We start from the raw sequence: 24,091 nt of genomic DNA, 5'->3' as shown, positions 1-24,091 counted from the left end.
GTACTTTGTCAAGTAAATTTCACCCCTCACAAGCTACCAAAACCAGCATTTAGTTCAACTTTCACCATTCATGTTTACATTGCACTGTTCTTTTTCATTTATCTTGAGCTTTAAAAAGGCTGATCTGCATTTTTGTCATTGTCACTTTTTATTGCATATGTTTGAGCAAAAGGGCATTTTCCCATTTAAAGGGTAAATTTAACAGGATTGCATCACATAAGGTTACATGGACAGACAGACCTCTGACATAGTGCAATTGACAGTAGGAGGAAAATGTAATTTGGGAATGTGATGGATAGCACAGAGGTTTAAAAGTGCAAGTCAGACAGTAGAACAAGGTGCTTTCACAGCAGAATGGGGAAAACTTCCTAGGAATGGCAAAGTGCCCTGATTGGGTAAGCTGACCTGCATTCTGATTGGTGGAATACCCAGCTGATACAGAGGGAGGAGGAATCTCTCAGAGAGGAAATCTTTTGTAAGTTTTAGGGATTTTGGATTCCTGCACATTAACATCATCCCTTCTCTGTCTGTTAAATATCTACTCTGAGGGAATTTCAGTCAGGGCGTGAATCTGACTTGAAAAATCCTAAGTTCAGTGTGTGCTGAAAGCAAACAATACAGACAGGAGAACTGGGAGTTTTATTTAGTGGTCAAGGCTGATGGTGGAATAGTAGTGAGACTTTCCACAATAAATAAAAGTGAAAGGAACATATCTTTGGGTTGAAGAAGAATTCCTAAGCTAGTTAGAAGGGAAATTATACATGTAGGTGGATTCCCAGTCTGGTGTATTAGTGTTTTGCTTACCAGGAGAGAGATTTGTGTGAAGTGGGTAGCTAAGAGTGTCAAGGCTGTAAGTGTACTGTGTGAAAGGGTACCAGCCTGTTAGAACCCAAAGCCATAGTGAATCCATTAGCTAGTGACATATAACGGAAGCATCGTGAAGTAAAAAAACACCTCTTACAATATCTATGCAACTGTGAAGCCTAAAACTTGAATTAAAAACTGTGCCTGTGCTAAATAATAAAGTTTGTATATAATTATCTCTTGCCTGATTTCCATTAAGAACATAAGAACAAGCCAGCTGGATCAGACCAGAGTCCATCTAGTCCAGCTCTCTGCTACTCGCAGTGGCCCACCAGGTGCCTTTGGGAGCTCACATGCAGGATGTGAAAGCAATGGCCTTCTGCGGCTGTTGCTCCCGAGCACCTGGACTTTTAAGGCATTTGCAATCTCAGATCAAAGAGGATCAAGATTGGTAGCCATAAATCGACTTCTCCTCCATAAATCTGTCCAAGCCCCTTTTAAAGCTATCCAGGTTAGTGGCCATCACCACCTCCTGTGGCAGCATATTCCAAACACCAATCAAACGTTGCATGAAGAAGTGTTTCTTTTTATTAGTCCTAATTCTTCCCCCCAGCATTTTCAATGTATGCCCCCTGGTCATTTGAAATATCTCCTGATTCCATTTAGTGTACATAGTGGTTAAGAGCAGGTGCATTCTGATCTGGAGGAACCGGGTTTGACCCGCTTTGCCGTCTGAGCTGTGGAGGCTTATCTGGGGAATTCAGATTAGCCTGTGCACTCCCACACACGCCAGTTGGGTGACCTTGGGCTAGTCACAGCTCTTTGGAGCTCTCTCAGCCCCACCCACCTCTCAGGGTGTTTGTTGTGAGGGGGGAAGGGCAAGGAGATTGTAAGCCCCTTTGAGTCTCCTGCAGGAGAGAAAGGGGGGATATAAATCCAAACTCTTCCTCTTCTTCTTCTTAGTGTGTTCAATGAATTTTACTTTTGTTTGACGAACTTGCCTCAGTTCTCTGGTGCCTTTGAAAGTGGGGGAAAAGGCTACCTTCACCTTTCTGGAGTTCCTAAGGCTGAACAGACAAGCATAAAACACCTCATTTGCTACTATCAAAACAGCCCAGTCACAGAAAAGACAGGAAAACATGCCCAACGTAGTTAGGAGGCTGTCCAAGCCTGGTATAGGGAGTCCAGGATGTATTAAGAACTTGTGCGAAACTTTAAATTCCAAACCAAAGGTGCTCTGATTTACGTATAATTCCCAGATTCAGCTACTGTTCCATTTTCTGATGGCTGCCTTTGCTGAAAAGAAACAGATTATAACAACTTCCTTGAAATTCCATCTAGAAAATACGCCACACCCCTAGTCAAATTGACTTGTGACATAGAGGAATTTTTCATCCTCCCACCTGTTGATCCAGATGTGTAAGGGGTTGATAAGGCTCTTAAGCTCCTCCTCCTCTTGCTCAACTTCTTTGTGAGTCTGCAAGTTCTCCTCAGCTATTTGACACATCTCAGCTGTCATCATGTCTGATGTGATATTATAGTAATGCTGAAGATTAAAAAAAGGGTAACAATCAGGCAGCCACCCAGAGGCAGCTCAAACACCTCTGTAACCGATTGATGCAGACCTGGAGATCAGAATGCATTTTTGAAAGTGTGCAAGGACAGCAAGAGTGGTGTAGTGGTTAAGGTTTCAGACAAGGATGTGGGAAACCCAGAATCGAATCCCCATTGACTTGGGCTCATTCCGCACATGCAGAATAATGCACTTTCAGTGCTCTTTGAAGCTGTGCGGAATAGCAAAATCCACTTGCAAACAGTTGTGAAAGTGGTTTTGAAAATGCATTATTTTGCGTGTGCGGAAGGGGCCTTGGAAACTTACTGGGTGACCTTGGGCCAGTCACATACTCTCAGCCTGGCAAGTATTTGAATGGGAGACCTCCAAGGAATACCAGGGTCATGACACGAAGGCAGGCAATGGCAAAACCTCTGAACATCTCTTGCCTTGAAAACACTATGCGGTGACTGTAAGTCAGCTCTGACTTGGAAGCACTTTCTACCATTACAAAGAAGAAGAAGATATAGATGTTATAAGAAGTTTTTTTTGCTTTAAGATATAAATCCCCTTTTCTCTCCTGTAAGGAGACTCAAAGGGGCTTACAAACTCCTTTCCCTTCCCCCCTCACAACAAACACCCTGTAAGGTAGGTGGGGCTGAGAGAGCTCCAAAGAAGTGGAACTAGCCCAAAGTCACTGAGCTGGCATGTGTTGGAGTGTACAAGCTAATCTAGTTCACCAGGTAAGCCTCCACAGCTCAAGTGGCAGAGTGCGGAATCAAACCCGGTTCTCCAGATTACAGTGCACCTGCTCTTAACCACAACATCACGCTGGCTCTATCCCAGAGGTGGAACCATAAGAAGAAGATGAGTTTGGATTTATACTCCGCTTTTCTCAACTGTAAGGAATCTCAAAGCACCTTCTCTTCCTCTCCCTTTGTGAGGTAAGTAAGTGGAGCTGAGAGAGTTCTGAGAGCACCGTGACTAGCCCAAGGTCACCCAGCAGGCTTCATAGGCAGGAGTTCCAGTTCACCAGATTAGAGGCCACAACTCATGTGAATGAGTAGGGAATCAAACCTGGTTCTCCAGACTAAAGTCCACCGATCTTAACCACTATACCACCTCAACGTTCATCTAGGACATTTCCTTTCTAGATTTAAATTTTCTAGCTCCAGATTCTGCTAAATATTTTATTGCCCACTTCCTGATTATTCCTGATTATTGTTCATTTTCAGCAGTCCCAATCAACAACTTCCTTCTGCATTTTATTTGCAGTCTCACAAGTCATGAGTTCCAGATCTCATGATTTTCAGTTAGAAACTTTGATGGTTGTTCAGAAAGCAGTCCCTGTGCAACATTTGTGGAGAGGCAGGATAAACAAATGCTCGAATGCTATCAAAATTTCAAGACCAAGAAAAAAAAACCCCACCAGAAAGTAACTGGTCATTGCTGGAGCTTTGAAGTTGCGTCATGGAAACATTCCAGATCTTGTTCCACGCCAGCTTCGCCTGCATCTGTGGTTGGCATCTTCAGAGGTGTATCACAGAGAGGTGTATCACAGTATCTCTGTGATACACCTCTGTGATACACCTCTGAAGATGCCAGCCGCAGATGCAGGCGAAATGTTAGGAACAAGATCTACCAGACCATGGCCACACAGCCCGGAAAGCCCATAACCACCAATTGAGTCTGGCCGTGAAAGCCTTCGACAATACACAGAAAGTAACTCTTACCTGAGCATGTTCTAGGAAATCATTAAATCCTCCCAGAAGAAGGCCTTTTCCTCCACGGTCCAACAACTCTCTCCAAATAATTGGGGAGTGCTTGTGCTTCCATCCGTTTTGTTCACAGATCTTCCGAAGCCATTTCTATACACAAAATCCCCCAAGGTAAGTATGAAACTTTATGTCCCGAGAAGCTTCTAAACAATAATAGACCAGAGGACCAGAGGACACAGCTATATGCCATTGCTTCCTATCTGTCAAGGGCTTCCTGTGTTTTATAGTTGAGTATCTCTATCTGCGGGAAGGTGGCAGGGTACCCCTGGGATGGGGTACCGCTAAGGAAAGCTCTGGAGAGGAAAGCAATGGCAACCCCCTCTTGCTGTGGTCATCATAAAAGAGTTGTGACTTGACAGCACTTATATATGTATCTATATCTGCATACTGAAGGTAGATCTAACGATGGTGGCATTCTGAAGGGCCATTTTGGGCACTGACAAAGTCAAGGTGTCTCCTGTACGGATTCTGGATAGATGTGTCCTGGGAGTTCCCTGATGGAAAGTGACTTCCCAGTTGTGTGGGGGCCCAATTCAGATTGACACCAGGCGCTTAAGCATAGGGGGCTTTGTCCTTCTCCCTGGAGTTGTTCACCTTGACCTAAAATGGCTCTGTGGAGTTTCTGCTTGTCCAGCTGTAAAAACTTGTGTGTAGCTATCAGCACATGTAAGTATCCCCAAAGGTAGACGGCAGTTCCTCAGAACCATCTCAGGCTGAGAAAACCACGTGAGGGAAGGGCTGAATGCCCTTCTCTTTGGGTACTCCTTGGGTCCTTATCTAAATCAGGCCAAGGCATGACTGGGAATTAGATTCCAACACAGATCTCATTAAGGAATAAGAGGGGAAGTCCTCCTATGGATTAAAAACTGGTTGAGAAACAGGAAGCAAAGGGTGGGTGTAAATGGGAAATTCTCACAATGGAGAGATGTAGGGAGTGGTGTCCCCCAAGGATCCATTTTGGGACCAGTGCTCTTTAACCTATTCATAAATGACCTGGAAGTAGGGGTGGGTAGCGTGGTGGCCAAGTTTGCAGATGATACCAAATTATGTAGGGTGGTGGAGAACCACACAAAGGATTGCTAAGAGCTCCAAAGCCGGACCTTGATAAATTAGGTGGAGTGGGCTAATAAATGGCAATGCAGTTCAATGTAGCAAAATGTAAAGTGATGCACATAGGGGCAAAAATCCAAACTTCACATACACGCTTACAGGTATCAGTGCTATCAGTCAGCAGGGTGACCAGGAAAGGGATTTGTGTGTCTTGAAGGCTGATACAGTCTCCATGGGAATGTCAACTCAATGCATGGCAGCTGTGGAAAAAAGCAAAACTCTATGCTGGGGATAATTAGGTAAAAGGAATTGAGAATAAAACTCGCAAGATTGTCATGCCCTTATATAAAGCACGGTGCGACCGCAGAGACTTGGAGTACTTGTGTTCAGTCTCTTTCCACGCCACATCTCAAAAAAAGCGATATCGGGCGAGGATAGAAAAAGTGCAGAGAAGGGCAACGAGGATGTGATTGAGGGACTGGAGCACCTTCCTTTGGAGGAGAGGCTGCAGCATTTGGGGACTCTTTTAGTTTGGAGAGGAGACGTCTGAGGGGGGATATGATAGAAGTCTATAAAATTATGCATGGGTAGAAAATGTTGACAGAGAGAAATTTTTCTCTCTTTCTCACAATACTAGAACCAGGGGACATACATTGAAAATGCTGGGGGGAAGAATTAGGACTAATAAAAGGAAACACTTCTTCTTCGCAACGCGGTGATTGGTGCTCTTTGGAATATGCCGCCACAGCGAGGTGGCGGATGGCCACTCACCTGGATAGCTTTAAAAGGGGCTTGGACAGATTTTATGGAGGAGAAGTCAATTTATGGCTACCAATCTTGATCCTCTTTGATCTGAGATTGCAAATGCCTTAACAGTCCAGGTGCGTCGACAGCAGGTTGTCGAGAAGGCTAATATTGCTTTCAGCTAACCTGCACGGAGAGAGCTCCCCAAAGGCACTCCTGGTGGACCATCATTGCGAAAGTAGTAGCAGAGAGCTGGACTAGATGGACTCTGGTCTGATCCAGCTGGCCTGTTCTTATGTTCTTATGTTCATTAAGAACCTCTGACCCAATGTCTTGTGGGCCATTATATGTGAATTGTATACCCTTGATGGACAAACAGTACTCTTGTTCTATCTGGAATGGTTATCCTCTTCCACTGAGCACATAGCTTCGGGAAGGACATATCTGAAGTGGTGAAGGAGGTAGGGAACACCTACCTAGCCAGCCAGATCTGCTGAATCAACCCTGGCGATCAACAGGTAACATATGTCGTAGCCAGATAGCCCTTAGGAAATCAGCCCTTCAAAGATAGAATGTTGCCACTTTCCACAGAGAATGCTCACATCAGCACCAATGGCCCAGTGACAAAGAGCCTTTGAGAAGGTGTGAACAGTATTATTGCAGTACTGAGCAGCAAGTAAGAAAGTCTACACTGTATCAGGCTTGTGGCAGTCAATACAATTCCATTCGATATTCAGAAGTTGTCCCAATTTTCACTCCAGGGACAGAACTCACAAATCCATCTTGGACCACGATCTGCTGTAGATTCTCATGGCAGGAAGGACAACTTCTGAATATTGAATGGAATTGTATTGACTTAGAAAGAGCATTGCATACGACACAAATCTTCTATCTTCTAAGTGCCGATGTGGTTGAGCATTTATTTGGATACCAGCTGGCACAGTGGCTTAGAAATGAATTCTTTTCTGTGCTGTCTATTGAACAGGCTTTCTTTTGAACCAATACAGTGACTGTAACTGTTTTTATAAAGTTATTGTAAACTGTCCTTTTCTGAATTTCTCTTTGAGTTGATAAAACTATTCAACACCAGAGAATTCATCTGGGTATTGAGTTCTGTATAGTTTACTGTTGGAACTTTTTTTCCTGTAAAATGTTGTAAAGATAGACAGCAAAGTGCTGGGAGACTGATTCAGTGTAAAATTTCTTATTTGCTGCTTGGTTGTGACACTGACTCCGCCCCACCCCCCCACTTAATTTGTCATGGAGTATTTACTGCAGCCAGAGTTTTTTGGGGCGCTTCAGACAGCCATCTCTTTTGGAAATGTCAATATATACATTTGGAAAGAAATATATCAGACCTACAGAAAGGAATATTGGTAGCTTTTATTGAGGAAATCATCAGCTCAAAGGCGATGCAAATTAGGCCGCAAGTTAGTAAGTTCTTTATTGCCCAAATGTCCAGATCCATTAGAACTGAAAGCAGGAAAGAAAATAATGGAAGCAGAACGATATTCAGCGGAGCATAGAAGTGAACCCGCATCATTTACCTCCCAGTTGTCAGGGTGCTGAGTAATCTTATGTATCCGAAAGTTAGGCAAATTTTTCTCCAAATAGTCAGCTAGGAGTTCCGCTTTAGCGTAGTAGGGGCAGTTTGCCCTACCTGGAAATTAAACGGTTAAAGATGAGAACAGTAAGATGAGAGATGAGAACAGCCCCTGTGTTGCGTGCCATTCCATCATCGGCACGCCCAATATAACATCTAATCTACACTGCTACCCCCACCCGGCCTTGGGTTCGGGCGCCACACTTTTTTTTGTTGTACTGTATTGCACTGTATTGATGCTGCTAGTTTTATGAATTTTGTAAATTGTTTTAACTTGATTTAATTTATTTTATTCTGTGTACTGTTGTTTTGGCCTATATGTAATATTGTTTCTAGCCTGGTGTACACCGCCCAGAGCCCTTCGGGGGTGGGCAGTTTAGAAATTTGATATATAAATAAAATAAAAAATTGTGACCTTGTCAACATTAGCCATTTGATGATTTAAAAAGCTTTTTGCATACAAGTCATAATTAGGACAATGAAACAATGAATTACACCATAAAATACAGAATCATAAGGGTAGTAGGGACAATAAGATTACAAGGAAGTAGGAATAAACTGAATAATGTGCTCCTGCAAGAGCACTTTATTCAGTTTATTCACCAGAGCATGGCCACACAGCCCGGAAAGCCCACAACAAACAGTTGAGCCCGGAAAACTTTCCACTATGCACCTTTCCTGCGCGCCGCCAGATGGCGCGCTGAGAGCGCTTTGCGCAAGCTCAGAAGCAACATAACCTTCCCCGCGCGTTGCTATTTGGCGAGCGGAGAGCTTTCTGCGCATGCTCAGAAGCGAAACACACATCCCTGTTCAAACGCTAGTGGTGAGAGAGGGCGCGAGTGCAGGAAAGATTACTCCTCGCTGTCCCTTCCCACGAGGGAGTCTCCTCGCCTCACCTGCGAGCACGAACTTGGCCATGGAAGAAGCCGCCCGCCTGAGACGGAGAGTTCTGCGGCCGGCGTTCCGTCGTGCGAGTGGTTGCCTAGCAACGCCGCAAGCGTCCTTCTCCCCCGCCTCTGGGCGAAAAAGGCTAATTTGTCCCTTGTCGGGAGCCGTACATCGCTAGAGGCCCTGGCGGCGTGATTGGGTCATGTGACGGCTGGTGCAGGGGTGCGCGTGCGACGCAAGCAGAAGACGCCGGTAAGAAAAGGGAGCGCGTGGAATCGATGGGAAGGGGTGAGCCCCCGAGGGTCTCCCCACGCGGTTTGCATGGCGGCCAGAGACGGGGGGCGGGCGGCGGTTACCGCAGTCCCCTCTTCTGACTGTCAGAGGCTTTCCACTCTTCCCTTTGCTGTTAGTTGGAGACGCCTGGGAACGTCTGCATGGAAGACACGTGTCGTGATGCCTTCCTGGTGGCCTTCTGCTTGCAGACGGGTTGCCGCCCTTAACGAAATAAAAGTCAAGCAGCCCAGGGGTGTCCATCTCTGGCCTTCAAGATATTCATGCACTACGATTTCTTCCAACTATAGGCCTGGCTAGATCCAGCGCCAAAGTTCAGTGCCCCCATTTCTTCCAATGGCCAGCCTGCTGCCTCTGGGAAACCCCACTGTGGTGTAGTGTGTGTGTCCCTTTAAGAGAATTGTATGTAACAGTATCAAAAGAGAGGGAGGGAATGCAGCTATTGGATGTGCTTTATGTTGCTTGGTTTTGAGCTTGAATAAAGAAGTCTGGAATTGAACGTAGAGGCATTATTGGATAGACACAACACCCACAACCAAGTTTCGTTAGTTGTTTCCTGCTGCTCTCTGGTGCTGTTCAAAAAACAAAGAGGCTCCCTTGAACTGTCTTATCTAATCTTTCAAGAACCTGGCTGATCCACTTGTAAAGCCACCTGATACCACAGTGGCAGGTGTTTCCTTAAGTTTAGTTACATTCTCTGTGAAGAAATCCTAGATGTGCTTGCAGCCCTTCCATTGGGAGACCCTTTCCTTTATTATTAGGTCCGTATGACTAAAGATCTTGAGCAGGAATTAAATCATAAAAAGGTAAAACATTGCACCATCAAAATCTTAAGGATAAACCAATACATGAAGCAATAAACAGCATTAAACCATTAGTAATGCAGTGAACGTAAATACATAGCTTCTAAAATTAGCACACAATTACAATGGACCTATAGCATTTTTATGATCAAATGACAAAACTCAATGTATTGTCGAAGGCTTTCACGGCCGGAATCACTTGAAATTTGTGGGCTTTCAAGTGAGTTAGACGGTATTCTAGCAGTATTTTTCCTGACGTTTCGCCTGCATCTGTGGCTGGCATCTTCAGAGGATCCTCTGATCCATCTTCAGATCCTTTGAAGATGCCAGCCACAGATGCAGGCGAAACGTCAGGAGAGAATGCTGCTAGAACACGGCCATACAGCTTGGAAACCACACAGCACCCAAATGACAAAACTCATTTTAACAAGACTTTAAAGATATAATTATTGCCGGATCTTTTGTGAAGGATCTAGTTGTTACTGGCTCAGAACAGTTTGGTTACATTCTGTATGAAGAAATAGGTTCTGATATCTGCCCTAAATCTGCTTGCAGCTTTTCCTTTGGGTGACCCTAAGCTTTAGTTCTGATGAAAAGAGGCAAATCGTTCTCTCCTTTTGCGACAGCCTATGAATGTTCAAACCAGAGGCAGAAAGAGGCTAATTTATTCACCAGTTGTGTAGCACAGGGTACTATCCAGAAGTGGGTTTTTTTAGATGTCCTTCCTCGCTACATCACAGTGCTTTCATGCACTTCAGTTTTCTCCCATCTTTTCTGCACTCTTTCCCAAACCTGTTTTGCTGTGATGTTTTGGGAAAGATTTGAACAAAACTGGAATGGTTGTCTTCTGGGTGGGAAAGGTTTTCCCCTGCCTGCCCACATAGGTGCTCTTGTTCTCTGCAGCAGCCATTGTCAGGTAGTTAACAGCACTCCAGAAAACTTGAGCCCCTTCACCACACCAGCCTCCTCCCTCTTGCAGTGACTCCCTTTTAGTCCTTTCAGGAGTGGACCTGACGAGCTGTCTATCTTGTCTTGCTGGCCTGAGACTGGCTCTTCAGCCTTCCTGTCCCTCCACCTTGATTGCAGCCTGACTGGGGCTGTGCCAACCCTGCCCCACTCTCTAAGGCTGTTGAACACTGCTGATGGCAGCTTGGCTAGAGCTGTGCCGTCTCCACCCTGTTCCCTGGAACTGCTGTGGCTTCTTCTTGTTGCTCCAGCTCTCCTGGCATGTCTCCCATTTCTTCTTCTGGCTTCCTGGAGGTCCTTGCATGTCTGGCATGTCTCCCATTTCTTCTTCTGGCTTCCTGGAGGTCCTTGCTGTCGGCTGTGGGGTTCTCCGGGATCTCTGGGGGGCATTTGTGACAGGGGGTGTGGAACAGGCAGCTGGTACTGGGAGGCAGCCCTGTCTCTGGACAACAGCGGCCTCAGCTTATCTTCAGTCAGACAGTGCAGATCCTTAAGCTATGGTGGCTGCTGCTACTGCCAAGCAGTATTTTAAAAAATCTGCAGTCAGTGTAACGAACCAGTAACATCCAGGCAAAAGCAACCGTATTCAGTTCTTTATTGAGGTGGCATTCTTAGTCGGATATGGGCGATGCGAGATCTGGAGCCCCAGATCTTGGTCAACAGTTTTTACAGGGTGTCAAACAGGCTCCCGCCAAGATAGAGTAAACAAAGCAAAATTTCACACAGACTAGCAAGCAAGCGAGAGATAACCAAAACAGCAAAATTCCCCTTCCCAGGCAGAGAGCCAGGAACCTCCGGCGGGAACCTCTCAAGGTCGGAACGCATACATTCACTACAACCTTACAGTCTGTCAAATCTCCAAGGGCCAACCAGAAGCCTGGCTGGGCAAAATCCAACCTGTCCCCACCCACTTGGCGGGTGCCATGGTGCTCATGGATACCACTTGGAGGACCCCGTGCTAGACAGGATGTAGGTAAGGGGGGTTCTCGGGTTCAACCCCCCCATTACATGTCCAAAGCTCCCCCCTGCCTTGAGACGGGACTCCACCCCCACTGGCCCCTGCCTGGAGATGGGGCTCCACCCCTGCTTCCCCCGCTGCCAGCTGCCCCCCCAAGCCGGGGACAGCAGTCTCTTCTGCCCCTGCCCCCCCCCCCCCGCTGGGCTCCCAGCCAGCAGCTGTCCCAGCCTCGGGAGCTCCTTTTATAAGCACTGAGGCTGGGGGCGAGGCTCAGGATGTGGGGCCACATCCCCACCCGCCCCTGGGGGCATGGTCACGCCTTCCCAAGCCCCACCCCCAGCCTCAGTTCTTATAAAAGCAGCTCTCCAAGGCCAGAACGGCTGCTGGCTGGGGGCCCAGCTGGAGAGGGGGCAGGGACAGAAGAGACTGCTGTTCCTGGTAGGGGGCGTGGCCACGCCCCATGAGCCCCGCTCCCTAAACCCACCTCATAAAAATATATACCTTCGTCACTGAGTGGAGCTCCTATAGACAGGGGCATCTTCTAGGAAGGTTACTATTAGCCAAGGATGGAAACACCTGCCAGTCTAGATATCACTTTGGCTGAATTCTCCGGCTGCCTGACAACAGATGTGCATGTAAACAGACCAAAGCATTCACTTTAACTTATTTGCCAAATATTTTACTTTTTAAATGGAGATGTGTCTTTAAGTTGCCCAGAAACCCAGAAAGCAAATTAAGGGCAGACTCTCTGTTCGACTGTATGCTGATGACTTTGACTAAATAGTTTCTGGCAATACTTCATCTCTGGCTATTGCTGAAGCGTACATATTATATCATTGAACTAATTTCTTGCAATGCTTTTGTGAAATCTAGAGCTCCAAACTCAACAGTCCTTCCAGTTTTAATTTCCCATCTCAGTAGCAAAACTGAGACATTGCTCTGTGTATGGGAACAGAATCACCCTGTTAATCGCTATTGTTGTACATAAGAGCGTTCTGCCACATGACCGCTCGATGTTGTAGAAGCTGTGTTTGTAAAACTGTTCATAAAAGCTTGCTAGCGAGTCATGTTCACGAAGCTGCCATTTTTAATTCATTCCTTAGGTGACCTACATGATCCAGTTCCGGCCAGCTGGTTTACGCTGCTAGCGATTTGTCAAGTTATTTTTCTTTGCAGCACGATGAGCTGCAAACTGAATAAGAAACTGGGCTGTTTTATAAGGACCATGAGGCAAATGCAGACAATCAGCTCTTGTTCGAGGACAGTTGTGAGAATGTATGCGTTGGGGACTAGTGGACCTAAAAGAACTGTACGAAGCCTTTACCTCAGGCGATGCCCGGTGGATGTATCCCCTTGTTTGCTTCAGTCAACTGTTAGGTTTTTTTCTCAAGATGCCTTCATCACTGGCACAGAAGGGCCCAGTTCAAACAAACAGGAAGTCGCTAATAGTTTGGTAAATGATCAGACAGAAAGCTGTAGACCTGTGGCTGTAGAACGCACCATGCCTCCACCTCATTCCACAGTCACCGCTGAGACAAATAGAGGTCTGAGTGAAGAAACGGCTGAGAAGTCCATAACCCAGAGGTACTTTGATGACCTTCGGAAGTGCGTATCCCCCTGTGATGTCCTAGACTTGTTTCCAAGATACCCGGTTTCCCAAAAGTACATCAGCAACTGTCTTACCACGATGTGGATGCTCACCAAAAGACTCTTGGAAGACCAGAAGCATTATGAGAGACAGCTGATGTTTGAGCACCCTCAGTTCAGCCAGCTCTGTCAGACTGTGATGGAAGAGGCCAAGTACATGTGGTGCGACGATTTGGCGTACAGCCTGCACGCTGTGGTGAAACTTGGAGTCCCACAGAACACCCGGTTAGTTCAGACAATGTTGAGAGTATGCCAGGTAAGGCACAGAACCTTTGACTGCCCAGATAACGTTTCAGAACTGCCTGCAGTGTGTAGTTCATTAACAAATCATAAATATCAAAGGGGGCTATAAATGTAGAAACAGGCAGGAAAACTCTTAATACGTTCATGTAGTGCTTTCAGCATTTAAAGTGCTTCACATGCATTATTTCGTAATCTTTACAATAAGAAGAAGAGGAGTTTGGATTCATATCCCCCCTTTCTCCCCTGTAAGGAAATTCAAAGGGGCTTACAGTCTCCTTTCTCTTAACCCCTCGCAACAAACACCCTGTGAGGTGGGTGGGATTGAGAGAACTCCAAAGAACTGTGACTAGCCCAAGATCACCCAGCTGGCGTGTGTTGGCTAATCTAGTTCCCCAGATAAGCCTCCACAGCTCAAGCTACAGAGTGGGGAATCAAACCCGGTTCTCCAGATTAGGGTGCACCTGCTCTTAACCACTACACCATGCTACGTACTCCAAAGAGTGCTGGAATCAGCAAATGACAACCTATGATGATTCCTGGCCCGAAAGGGATCTGGCTGGCCTCAGTCAAGGGCCAGGGCATTCTTGACTCTGGTCCAGTGGCGAGATGGCCACCAGGTGCACAGCCACTGTCGCACTTCAATTCTGGTCGCAATGGAAAACCCCTGCCCCCCCACGGCACCCTTCCATTAGCGCCTTCATTGCACTACACTCTGGGCAAGACTCCATCTCATTACTTTTAGGAATGGAACATGCCAGAGAAGAAGCCTGCCTGCGTTGCCTGGGCCTGGTGGGAACTACATTTCCCAGGGGCTCCTGGGAAATGTAGTTCCCACCAGGCCCAGGTAGCGCAGGCAGGCTTCTTCGGCCTGCTCCTTTCCTAAAGGTAAGTGAAAGGGGGTGCCGTGGGGGGGCGCCGTGGGGGCGGGGAAAGCCAGAGTGTGCACCGGGCGCACTCTGGCCTAGCTACGCCTCTGCTCTGGTCCCAGCCTGGTGGAGAGCACTGTCCAGTGAAACCAGGGCCTTGCATGACTTGATGCTATTCTCTGGGGCCTGCAAGGTGGATTTGTTCCTCCAGGCTTATGGTTGAGGCAGCAACTGTGTAATCAGCTATTTCCACCAACTTTTGGTCTCCCTGTTTGCTGTTCCCTCTCCCCTTACCGTTACACCAAGATTGTAGTTGCTCTCTGTTTTAGACGTAGGAGATACTGATTTTAATTTTTTAGACTGACTGTATTGTATTTTATACGATGAAAGAAGCCACTCTGAGCCCGTGACAGCCAAGGTGGGATAGTGGTTAAGAGCGGTATACTCTAATCTGGTAAAGTGGGTTTGATTTCCCACTCCTCCACATGAGCGGTGGATTCTAATCTGGTGAACTGGATTTGTTTCCCCACTCTTGCACATGAAGCCTGCTGGGCGACCTTGGGCCAGTCACAGTTCTCTCAGAACTCTCTCAGCCCCCCCACCTCAGAAGGTGTCTATTGTGGGAAGAGGAAGGGAAAGGAGTTTGTAAGTCCCTTTGAGTCTCTTTACAGGAGAGAAAGGTGGGGTATAAATCCATACCCTTCTTCTACCAAAAAAATACGGAAACATACGACCTCATCAGTGCTACTAACCCTGTATAGGAAATGGCACGCTGAGTTTCCTAGGACTACCTAAGGAATGTGTGGCAGAGGCAAACTTTAGACCAGTTTCTTTCTGATACAAAGATGAGTTGCTTCATTGCCAGGGGAGAGGGGAGTGAGAAAGACAGGCCAGAACACGGGCTTGAAGGCTATGAAAAGGAGAAACAGTTTGAAGGTTCTTTTCCCTTTTACACTCTGAATTCCCGCTGGGCCAACCTCTTATATGTTAGTCATCTTTATGGGCTTAGGCAGCCTGTTTTGAAGAAGAAGAAGAGGAGGAGGAGGAGGAGGAGGAGGAGTTTGGATTTATATCCCCCCTTTCTCTCCTGTAGGAGACTCAAAGGGGCTGACAATCTCCTTGCCCTTCCCCACTCACAACAAACCCCCTGTGAGATAAGTGGGGCTGAGAGAGCTCCGAAAAGCTGTGACTAGCCCAAGGTCACCCAGCTGGCGTGTGTGGGAGTGTGCAGGCTAATCTGAATTCCCCAGAGAAGCCTCCACAACTTAAGTGGCAGAGCTGGGAATCAAACCCGGTTCCTCCAGATCAGAGTGCACCTGCTCTTAGCCACTGCTCTTAGCCACTACGCCACTGCTGCTCCAGGGAGAGGGGGTAGCCATGTGGCTTTCCCAATTCTGCTCTGCCAACTCCTGCCATGCCAGAACATTCACCATCAACAAAGAATAGAGCAGGGACTCCACCCCCTTCGGCAGCCCCAGGAATTGTCTGTCACTGTGGCAAGCTGCTATTGGTGCTGATCTGCCATTTATAACACAGGTGCAGAGAGCTTGCCAGGGGCTGCTCCTTCAGCTTTGACTCTAATTCCAGGCCTTAATGCCAGGGGAGACGTTTGGGAGAACCCCATGTGGTGCCTCCATAACAAATAGCCCTGTGTTAGATAAGATTGTGTCAAACTGCATTGTGGAACAAGGGTCCAACTAACAATAAAGAGCAAATACCTTTTAAAAAAATTATCTTTATTATACAAATCTGAGCATGTAATACAAAGTATAAAACGTCAAATTTCAAAAAAGAAAATAGAGAACTTATACAATAGATATACTCTTTTCAATCTCTTCATATCTCACAATAGTGAGACTTTGCAAATAAAGAGTATATAGCTAACAATTCAAGTAAGAAAGGAAAGAGAATAAAAAGAGAAAAAATATCAGAAAGGGATGTATCTATATAGTTAACAGATACTTTAATTTTATCTAATTTCGATATAGTGACTTCCAACCTTCCACAACATTAGCGATGTCTATATTTCTAGCATTAATGAACTCCAGTGTATCACTTTTTGTTGAGCAGCAGTGGCATAGGAGGTTAAGAGCTCATGTATCTAATCTGGAGGAACCGGGTTTGATTCCCCGCTCTGCTGCCTGAGCTGTGGAGGCTTATCTGGGGAATTCAGATTAGCCTGTACACTCCCACACATGCCAGCTGGGTGACCTTGGGCTAGTCACAGCTTCTCGGAGCTCTCTCAGCCCCACCTACCTCACAGGGTGTTTGTTGTGAGGGGGGGAGGGCAAGGAGATTGTAAGCCCTTTTGAGTCTCCTACAGGAGAGAAAGGGGGGGATATAAATCCAAACTCTTCTTCTTCTTCTTAATTACTGTATCTATCAAACAATATTACAGAAGGACAAACCATACACACACACATATATATACAATGCTAAACTTAATATTTCCAAACTTCCCAAATCTGTTCAAATCGGTCGTCTTGGAGCTTGCAAGCCACATTGAGACTCCTTACAGGAGAGAAAAGTGGAGCATAAATCCAAACTCCTCCTCTTCCTGTTCCACTGCTGCTAGCTGGGTGGTTTTCGCAAAGAGGGTAGGAGCTGCTGCCACCAGAAACCAGTGCCTGCCTCTCCCCCCCCCCCCCCCCCGCACACACACACGCAAAGCAGATGGGTGCCAAGTGACAGTGGCATTGGTAGCTGCTGTTCAGGTTGAAAGCCATGACAAGCCTTTCCTTCCGCTCTGTTGTGGGGGGAGAGTAGCTTCCTCGGGCAATTTTACCTCCTACTCTGTCCCTGAATGCAAGAGTAATTGTGGAATAATCTTGTGGCTAACAGGGTAACTAAAGTAAAGTTTCCCCTTCAGTCGTGTCCGACCCTGAGGTACCACTGCAAGCAGTGATTTCATAGGCAAGCCATTTTTGTGAGGTAGTTTGCCATTGCTTTCCCTGGCTATTCTTTACCCCCTAGCTATGAGCTAAATACTCATTTACCGACCAAGGAATGAATGGATGGCTGAGTTGACCATGAGCCAGCTACCAGGATATCTGACCCACAGGGGGCTCGAACTCCTGACCATGTGAGTGGCAGTGCAAGCACTTAACCACTACACCACGCGGCTCCTAACAGGGTAACTAAACATCTTTATTCTCACTCGAGCAATCTGATGCAGAATTTGAACTGAAAATGCATTGCTCCAGAGTCAAGCTCATTGGGAATTTCTCGCGATTACCTGTGGTTCTTCTGTAGCCCGTAATCTTTCCTTTGGACAGAAGGGGAGCTGAAAACTGTCTGCTCAGCCTTCCTCTCCTTTCCCATGCCTTTGCGTGTTTTGAACAGGAGCGGCTGAATGGATTCAACGACCGAAGCCTTTCCGTGATTGCCAGCACTTTGCAAGGAATGGAAAAATGCAAGAATGTCCAAGCGCTCCAGAATGGGTTACAGTAAGCACAGAAGAAAGGAGTCTTGTCTAATACTTTTGCCTTGCAGGAGGTATAGTTATTTAGCGCCAGAATGGTGTAGTGGTCAAGAGCAGGTGGATTCTAATCTGGAGAACCGGGTTTTGATTCCCCACTCCTCCACCTAAGTGGCAGAGGCTTATCTGGTGAATCAGATGTGTTTCTGCACTCCTGCATTCCTGCAGGGTGACCTTGGGCTAGTCAGTTCTTCTGAGCTCTCTCAGCCCCACCTACCTCACAGGGTGTTTGTTGTGAGGGGGGAAGGGCAAGGAGATTGTAAGCCCCTTTGAGTCTCCTGCAGGAGAGAAAGGGGGGATATAAATCCAACTTCTTCTTCTTCTTCTTCTTCTTCTTCTTCTTCTTCTTCTTCTTCTTCTTCTTCTTCTTCTTCTTCTTCTTCTACCTTCTTCTTCTTCTACCTTCTTCTATCTTCTTCTTCTTCTTGTGGACATCCTCTAGAGTAAAAGTATTGATGCTGGGGATTTTGGTCAGCATAACAGTTGCATCTTATCGTACATTGCACATTAAATTATAGCTCGTGATAAATGTATGTTGATGCCGGCTGGGATCCATTCCAGACACCCTGGCTCTGCCGCCTGAGCTGTGGAGGCTTATCTGGGGAATTCAGATTAGCCTGTACACTCCCACACATGCCAGCTGGGTGACCTTGGGCTAGTCACAGTTCTTCCAAGCTCTCTCAGCCCCACCTACCTCACAGGGTGTTTGTTGTGAGGGGGGAAGGGCAAGGAGATTGTAAGCCCTTTGAGTCTCCTGCAGGAGAGAAAGGGGGGGATATAAATCCAACTCTTTTTCCTCTTAACTTGCTGTTTTTGCAGCGCTGCCCTTGAAGCTCCTCTGGAAGTTACAGCTGGTCCAGAATTGAGCAGCATGGGCCCTTACAGGGGCTAAGCAGTGGTGGCGAACCTTTGGCACTCCAGATGTTATGGACTACAATTCCCATCAGCCTCTTCCAGCATGGCCAATTGGCCTTCCAGCATGGCCAATTGGCCATGCTGGCAGGGGCTGATGGGAACTGTAGTCCGTAACATCTGGAGTGCCAAAGGTTCGCCACCACGGGGCTATCGGATAGTTCATATGCAGCCAGTGCGCTGTCCACTGCACTGGCTCCAGATTGAGTACAGGTTCAGGTTCGAGGTGCTGGTACTGACCTTCAAAGCCCTAAATGGCCTGGGAACGTCATATCTGCAGGTGGGCCTCTCCTGCTATATCCCCCCCCCCCCCAAAAAAAAAGTGTTCAGTAATTTCCCAGTAGTCCCCAGCTTTAAAAATATCTGGTTGTCCTCTGATCTCGTGGAATTGTCTTTCAAGTGAGAGCTGGACCCCTGTGGGATTTAACTTGCTCCCACAAGGCCTCTAAGGTGAAGAAGAAGAGTTTGGATTTATATCCCCCCTTCCTCTCCTATAAGGAGACTCAAGGTGGCTTGCAATCTCCTTTCCCTTCCCCCCCCCCCCCAACAAACACCCTGTGAGGTGGGTGGGGCTGAGAGCTCCAGAAAACTGTGATTAGCCCAAGGTCACCCGGCTGGAGTACGTTGGAGTGCACAGGCTAATCTAGTTCCCCAGATAAGCCTCCACAGCAAGTGGCAGAGCAGGGAATCAAACCCGATTCTCCAGATTAGAGTGCACCTGCTCTTAACCACTATGTTACTGCTGTTCATCCAGGCCTACAATATTGACAGTGTATATCTGCTGGCCACCCTCCCCTTTCCCTCCCCCTTCTCTCTTTCCTTTGCCTTTCTGTCCCATAGGTCTCTACTGTTGCTCGCCCACACTTAAGGTCTGTTTAAATTGTATACGATGTTAAAATTCCTTATAAGGAGAGAAATATTATTAGGTCGTCACTAAAAGCAGCTTAGTGTTTTAACGTTTTCTATCGATGGCTTTATTTTTATGTTGAAATTAATATATGATGTAAATGGTGTTGTATATATGATGTAAATTGTTGACCCCTCTGAGCTCAGCTTGGGCCAGGAAAGGGTGAGACAGAAATTGAATAAATAAAGATAGTGTTGAATTGTTCTTAATGTTCTCTGCTTGCTACACATGTTTGTGCCTGGTGTGTATTTGTTTTCTGACTGTGTCCATTATCTTTCTGACTAGGTTGGTGGTGGAGCAGCGAATTGAAAGGATCTCTAGTGTGTTTATGCTGCAAACAGTGATGAAGTGTCTGGGAGAGGATTCACCTCCCTCTCTTAAGATAAAATTGGAGGTAAAAATTAGAGGCGTATCTGTAATTCCCCCACATTGATTCAGATCTTTGCTCTGAAGGTTTTGAGCGCTGCCCTATAGCTAAGTCAGCTGTTCTTCCATTTCATTTTAACAGTTGCAGTGGCAGACTTCAATAGAAACAAATGTGTTCCCGCCCTAATTTTCGCATTCCGTTTCCTAAGCAAACACACCAGTGTACCGGAATGAAAAAGAAATGGAGAATAAGCAGTCGAAACAGTCACTGTTGATCTTTACGATACAGCCGAAGATTGTTTTATGTAGGACTGCATTTAATTAAAACAGTCCTGAATTATTATTTTTAAATTTTGGTTGAATGTTTTTTAATGTATTTTATTAGTACCGTAAGCCACCTCGAGCTCTGTAGGAAGAGAGGCAGCTAACAAATATTTAAAATAAATAAATGGGGAAAAATGTTCAGTGTAGTGGAAATTAGGAGCATCCAGGATTTTCTTTCAGTCACTGCTTGCTCTGAATTGTCGCTTGTGGCTAGGTGCTCGGGGAAAAAGCTGTGCTCTTTCCTCTTCACAACAGGCAGCAGTACATCTTCCATCCTTGCCTTGTTAGGACAGGGACCTGCCTACCTTTCTAATCGCAGCCCATTTTACTTTTCAGAACAAGATTTTGAGCCAGATCCATCAGCTGACTCTCCCAAATGCTCAGCACATGTTCACTGTGCTGGCTGAGATGAATTACCGCTCCCTTCCCATTCTGCATGCTTGCAGTCACAAAATAATAGGTAAGTCGCGGGGGAACGTTTCAAACTGTCCGTTCCCCGTCTTTTCAGCTAACTCAATCTGGTTACCGTGTCTCCATTTCCTATAAGCTGGAGGAAGACTTCTGGTTAGTAAGACTTGAGCCCCGGCGGTCTCTAGGCTTGTGTTTCTAGAACACGTGAACTCACACGAACCCAACAGGGTAACTGGATTCTGTAACTGAGGGGGGCTTCAAGACCACTTCATTCTTATGACATGGGGAGGAAGGTGTCAGCCTCTCAAAATAAAGTCCGGGATTTTATTGTGTGCAGGTCTTTGCTGTCTGTCATGGTGTAGTGGTTAAGAGCAGGTGGATTCTAATCTGGAGAACTGGGGTTTGATTCCCCACTCCTCCACCTAAGTGGCAGAGGCTTATCTGGTGAACCAGATGTGTTTCCGCACTCCGACATTCCTGCTGGGTGACCTTGGGCTAGCCACAGTTCTTTGGAACTGTCTCAGCTCCACCTATCTCACAAGGTGTCTGTTGTGGGGAGAGGAAGGGAAAGGAGCTTGCAAGCCACCTTCAGTCTCCTTACAGAAGAGAAGGGTGGGGTATAAATCCTCCTTCTTTTACTCTTGTATTCACAATAATATGTCTTCCCATGGGATATGTCTTCCCATGTCTCAGCTTGCTGGGGATAAAGTGTACATAAGAACATAAGAACTAGCCTGCTGGATCAGACCAGAGTCCATCTAGTCCAGCTCTCTGCTACTCGCAGTGGCCCACCTTGCCTTTGGGAGCTCACATGCAGGATGTGAAAGCAATGGCCTGCTGCTGCTGCTCCTGCTCCTGAGCACCTGGTCTGCTCAGGCATTTGCAATCTGAGATCAAGGAGGATCAAGATTGGTAGCCATAGATCGACTTCTCCTCCATAAATCTGTCCAAGCCCTTTTTAAAGCTAAAACAGCTGGGGAAAGCAATGGCAAACCACTCTGTAAATATAGTCTGCCTCTTGTGATGTGATGCCACCGCAGTGGACTACCTTTACATTTTAAAGGCAAAGCATCTCTGTACCATACCTAAAAGTTTTTATTTTGACCCCCCTTCTGTATGTATATTAGACAATATCGAGGAAATTCCGTTCTGGCGGCTGTTGGCCATTCTGAGATCTTGCAGTGACCTTATGTACCGCAACGCCAGACTCTTTTCTGCAATAGCTGATTTCGCAGCATCAGCCTTCTATCTGTGGGACACCAAACAGGTAAAATTGGGGCGAGGAGTATTCAGAGACCTATAGGTAGCCTCGCAGGAGCCAAACGAGTTCCCGTACAGGTCTGACTATTTTGGGCTGTATTAGGGATGGCCAACCTATGGTGCTTCAGATGCTCATGGACTACAATTCCCATAGACTTCAACCCAGCTGGCAGGGACTGATGGGAATTGCAGTCCATGAGCATCTGAAGCATCATAGGTTGGCCACCCCTGGGCTGTATCCTAGATTTGCCTTTACACTGGTCATAAATTCTGAATACAGTGGAACCTTGGTTTTCGTTGGTAATCTGTCCGAAAAGAATCGATGAAAACCGAGGCAAACTTTTCCATAGGAATCAATGTAAATCCAATTCATCCGTTCTCGGCACTCCCAAAAACATACCAAAAACACATTTTTTGGTGAATTAACATAGTGTTTAATGCTGAAAACAGTAACAAACAATAACACTAGGACCAGCTTCAGAGCCAGTGGACCAATGCCGCAGCAGAAAGCTGTCCAAAGAGGACTGTTTCTGACGCTTCTTTAAGATTTGTTTGAAATGGGGCAAGACATTGTAATTAAGCAAGTTGCAGACACGGCCTGCAACAGCTTTGTCCGGGTGATTTTTCTCCACAAACCCCTGCACCTTACTGCAAATCGATGAAAACCAAGGCAAATCGATGAAAACCGAGACAAATTTTTCACTGAAAAAATCAATGCAAACCGAAACCGATGAAACCGAAGGCAATGAAAAGTGAGGTTCCACTGTAACTATTGCTACTGATCCACCTTTTTAAAAGCTTTGTGTAACTGCAGATTCAGCGACCAAACTAATGGGAGCAGTGCATGTATGTGCTGAAAACTGAAGTGGACTCTGTTCAGGTTTTCTTTTGGATTGTAGTGGATCTGCCTCGCATGATATGACATGCTTCCACAATTGTTTAACCTCTGGACATTCCAACCACATATGAATATAAATTGCATTTTTTTTCACCACAATGCCAACACTTTGGGCAGTTTTATGCCATGTTATACTGGCTCCAGCCTGTAGGATGAGGAATTAATCTTTAATACAGCTCATCATCTATACTACATTGATGCGAGTTTTAAGTGCTGTCAGGTAGCATATTGATTGTTATTGATTGTTATTGAATTTTTAATTAATTGTGCATGTGTGGATGTTGTACACTGCCCAGAGCCCCTAGGGGATGGGGCGGTTTATAAATTGAAAGAACAAACAAACAAACAAACAAACTCGTAGCGACTCTATGGCCCCTTCCGCACATGCAAAATAATGCGTTTTCAAACCACTTTCACAACTGTTTGCAAGATGATTTTGCTATTCTGCACAGCTTCAAAGAGCACTGAAAGCAGTTTGAAAGTGCATTATTCTGATGTACAGAATGAGCCTATGAATCAGTGTTTCTTTTATTTGGAAACACTTCGTAGGCCAGTGGTGGCGAACCTTTGGCACTCCAGATGTTATGGACTACACTTCCCATCAGCCCCTGCCAGCATGGCCAATTGGTCATGCTGGCGGGGGCTGATGGGAATTGTAGTCCATAACATCTGGAGTGCCAGAGGTTCGCCACCACGGCTATAGGCTGTTGGCAGACTGGCAGCCCTGCTCAGATGTGGGGGGCAAAAGCTGCTCTTGGAACCGGTGCACTGGAATAAGCGCCACCTACACCGGTGGGGAGGGCTAATTGGGAGGCAGGCGGTTGCCGTGGAACTCCATGGGTGCCTCACCCGGAAGTGGCCCCAAGTCCCAGAGCTGTGCTGTCCCAAACATGAGCGCTGGCGCAGCTAGGGGATGGCTCAGGGTGTTCCCAGGGGTGGAGCTGACCTTAGTCGGCTTCTGTCGGGATTTCAGTCCAGGAATGAAAGGGTGGCATAAGTCCCTTTTCTGCAATGGGGGCTTTTCAGGCAGCTGGAAACTTTCTGGTTTTTGCTGCCTTCCTGTGCTCTCTGGAAGCCCACTGGAGTTGGCGCAGCCTCGGCCTCTTCCCTGGCTGCCGCAGCCTCTGGATTGGGCTATTACTCTGATGTGTAGATTTTCCTGCGGTATCCGAAACTGTGACGAAATTTCTGTTTGTTTCCGCCTTTTGAAATGTTGCTATAGATTGCCATAGAACATGTGGAAATAAGATCTTAAATTAACCAGCTAGAACCATGGTGGCGAACCTTTGGCACTCCAGATGTTATGGACTACAGTTCCCAACAGCCTCTGCCAGCATGGCCA

The 24,091-nt window shown here is 46.5% G+C and overlaps 2 protein-coding genes across 2 annotated transcripts; one reads left to right on the top strand and one right to left on the bottom strand.

Moving 5' to 3' along the window:
• Positions 1 to 2,161: 2,161 nt before the first annotated feature.
• Positions 2,162 to 8,611, bottom strand: LOC125441546 (putative malate dehydrogenase 1B). Its single transcript, XM_048512155.1, has 4 exons — positions 8,428 to 8,611; positions 7,476 to 7,588; positions 4,090 to 4,224; positions 2,162 to 2,350 (listed from the first exon to the last, which is right to left on the bottom strand). Exons 1-4 carry the CDS (start codon positions 8,447 to 8,449, stop codon positions 2,162 to 2,164), a joined length of 459 nt encoding a protein of 152 aa, XP_048368112.1. The 5' UTR covers positions 8,450 to 8,611.
• LOC125441545 (FAST kinase domain-containing protein 2, mitochondrial-like) lies at positions 8,346 to 23,902 on the top strand. The gene is made up of 7 exons (XM_048512154.1): positions 8,346 to 8,707; positions 12,541 to 13,340; positions 17,536 to 17,639; positions 19,776 to 19,884; positions 20,517 to 20,640; positions 21,719 to 21,858; positions 23,825 to 23,902. Exons 1-7 carry the CDS (start codon positions 8,698 to 8,700, stop codon positions 23,900 to 23,902), a joined length of 1,365 nt encoding a protein of 454 aa, XP_048368111.1. The 5' UTR covers positions 8,346 to 8,697.
• Positions 23,903 to 24,091: the final 189 nt, after the last annotated feature.

This window comes from Sphaerodactylus townsendi, linkage group LG12 (assembly GCF_021028975.2).
Source record: "Sphaerodactylus townsendi isolate TG3544 linkage group LG12, MPM_Stown_v2.3, whole genome shotgun sequence".
Classification (NCBI taxonomy): Eukaryota; Metazoa; Chordata; class Lepidosauria; order Squamata; family Sphaerodactylidae; genus Sphaerodactylus; species Sphaerodactylus townsendi.
This window is presented reverse-complemented; position numbering and strand designations above follow the sequence as displayed.

Coding starts and splice junctions, on each gene's coding strand:
- LOC125441546 (XM_048512155.1), bottom strand. CDS start 8,449: ATGGCCAAGTTCGTGCTCGCAG. Junction 7,589..8,427: donor GGCCAAGTTCGTGCTCGCAG/GTGAGGCGAGGA, acceptor TTTAATTTCCAG/GTAGGGCAAACTGCCCCTAC. Junction 4,225..7,475: donor AGCACCCTGACAACTGGGAG/GTAAATGATGCG, acceptor TTTTGTGTATAG/AAATGGCTTCGGAAGATCTG.
- LOC125441545 (XM_048512154.1), top strand. Junction 20,641..21,718: donor TTGCAGTCACAAAATAATAG/GTAAGTCGCGGG, acceptor TATGTATATTAG/ACAATATCGAGGAAATTCCG. Junction 21,859..23,824: donor ATCTGTGGGACACCAAACAG/GTAAAATTGGGG, acceptor GCTCTCTGGAAG/CCCACTGGAGTTGGCGCAGC.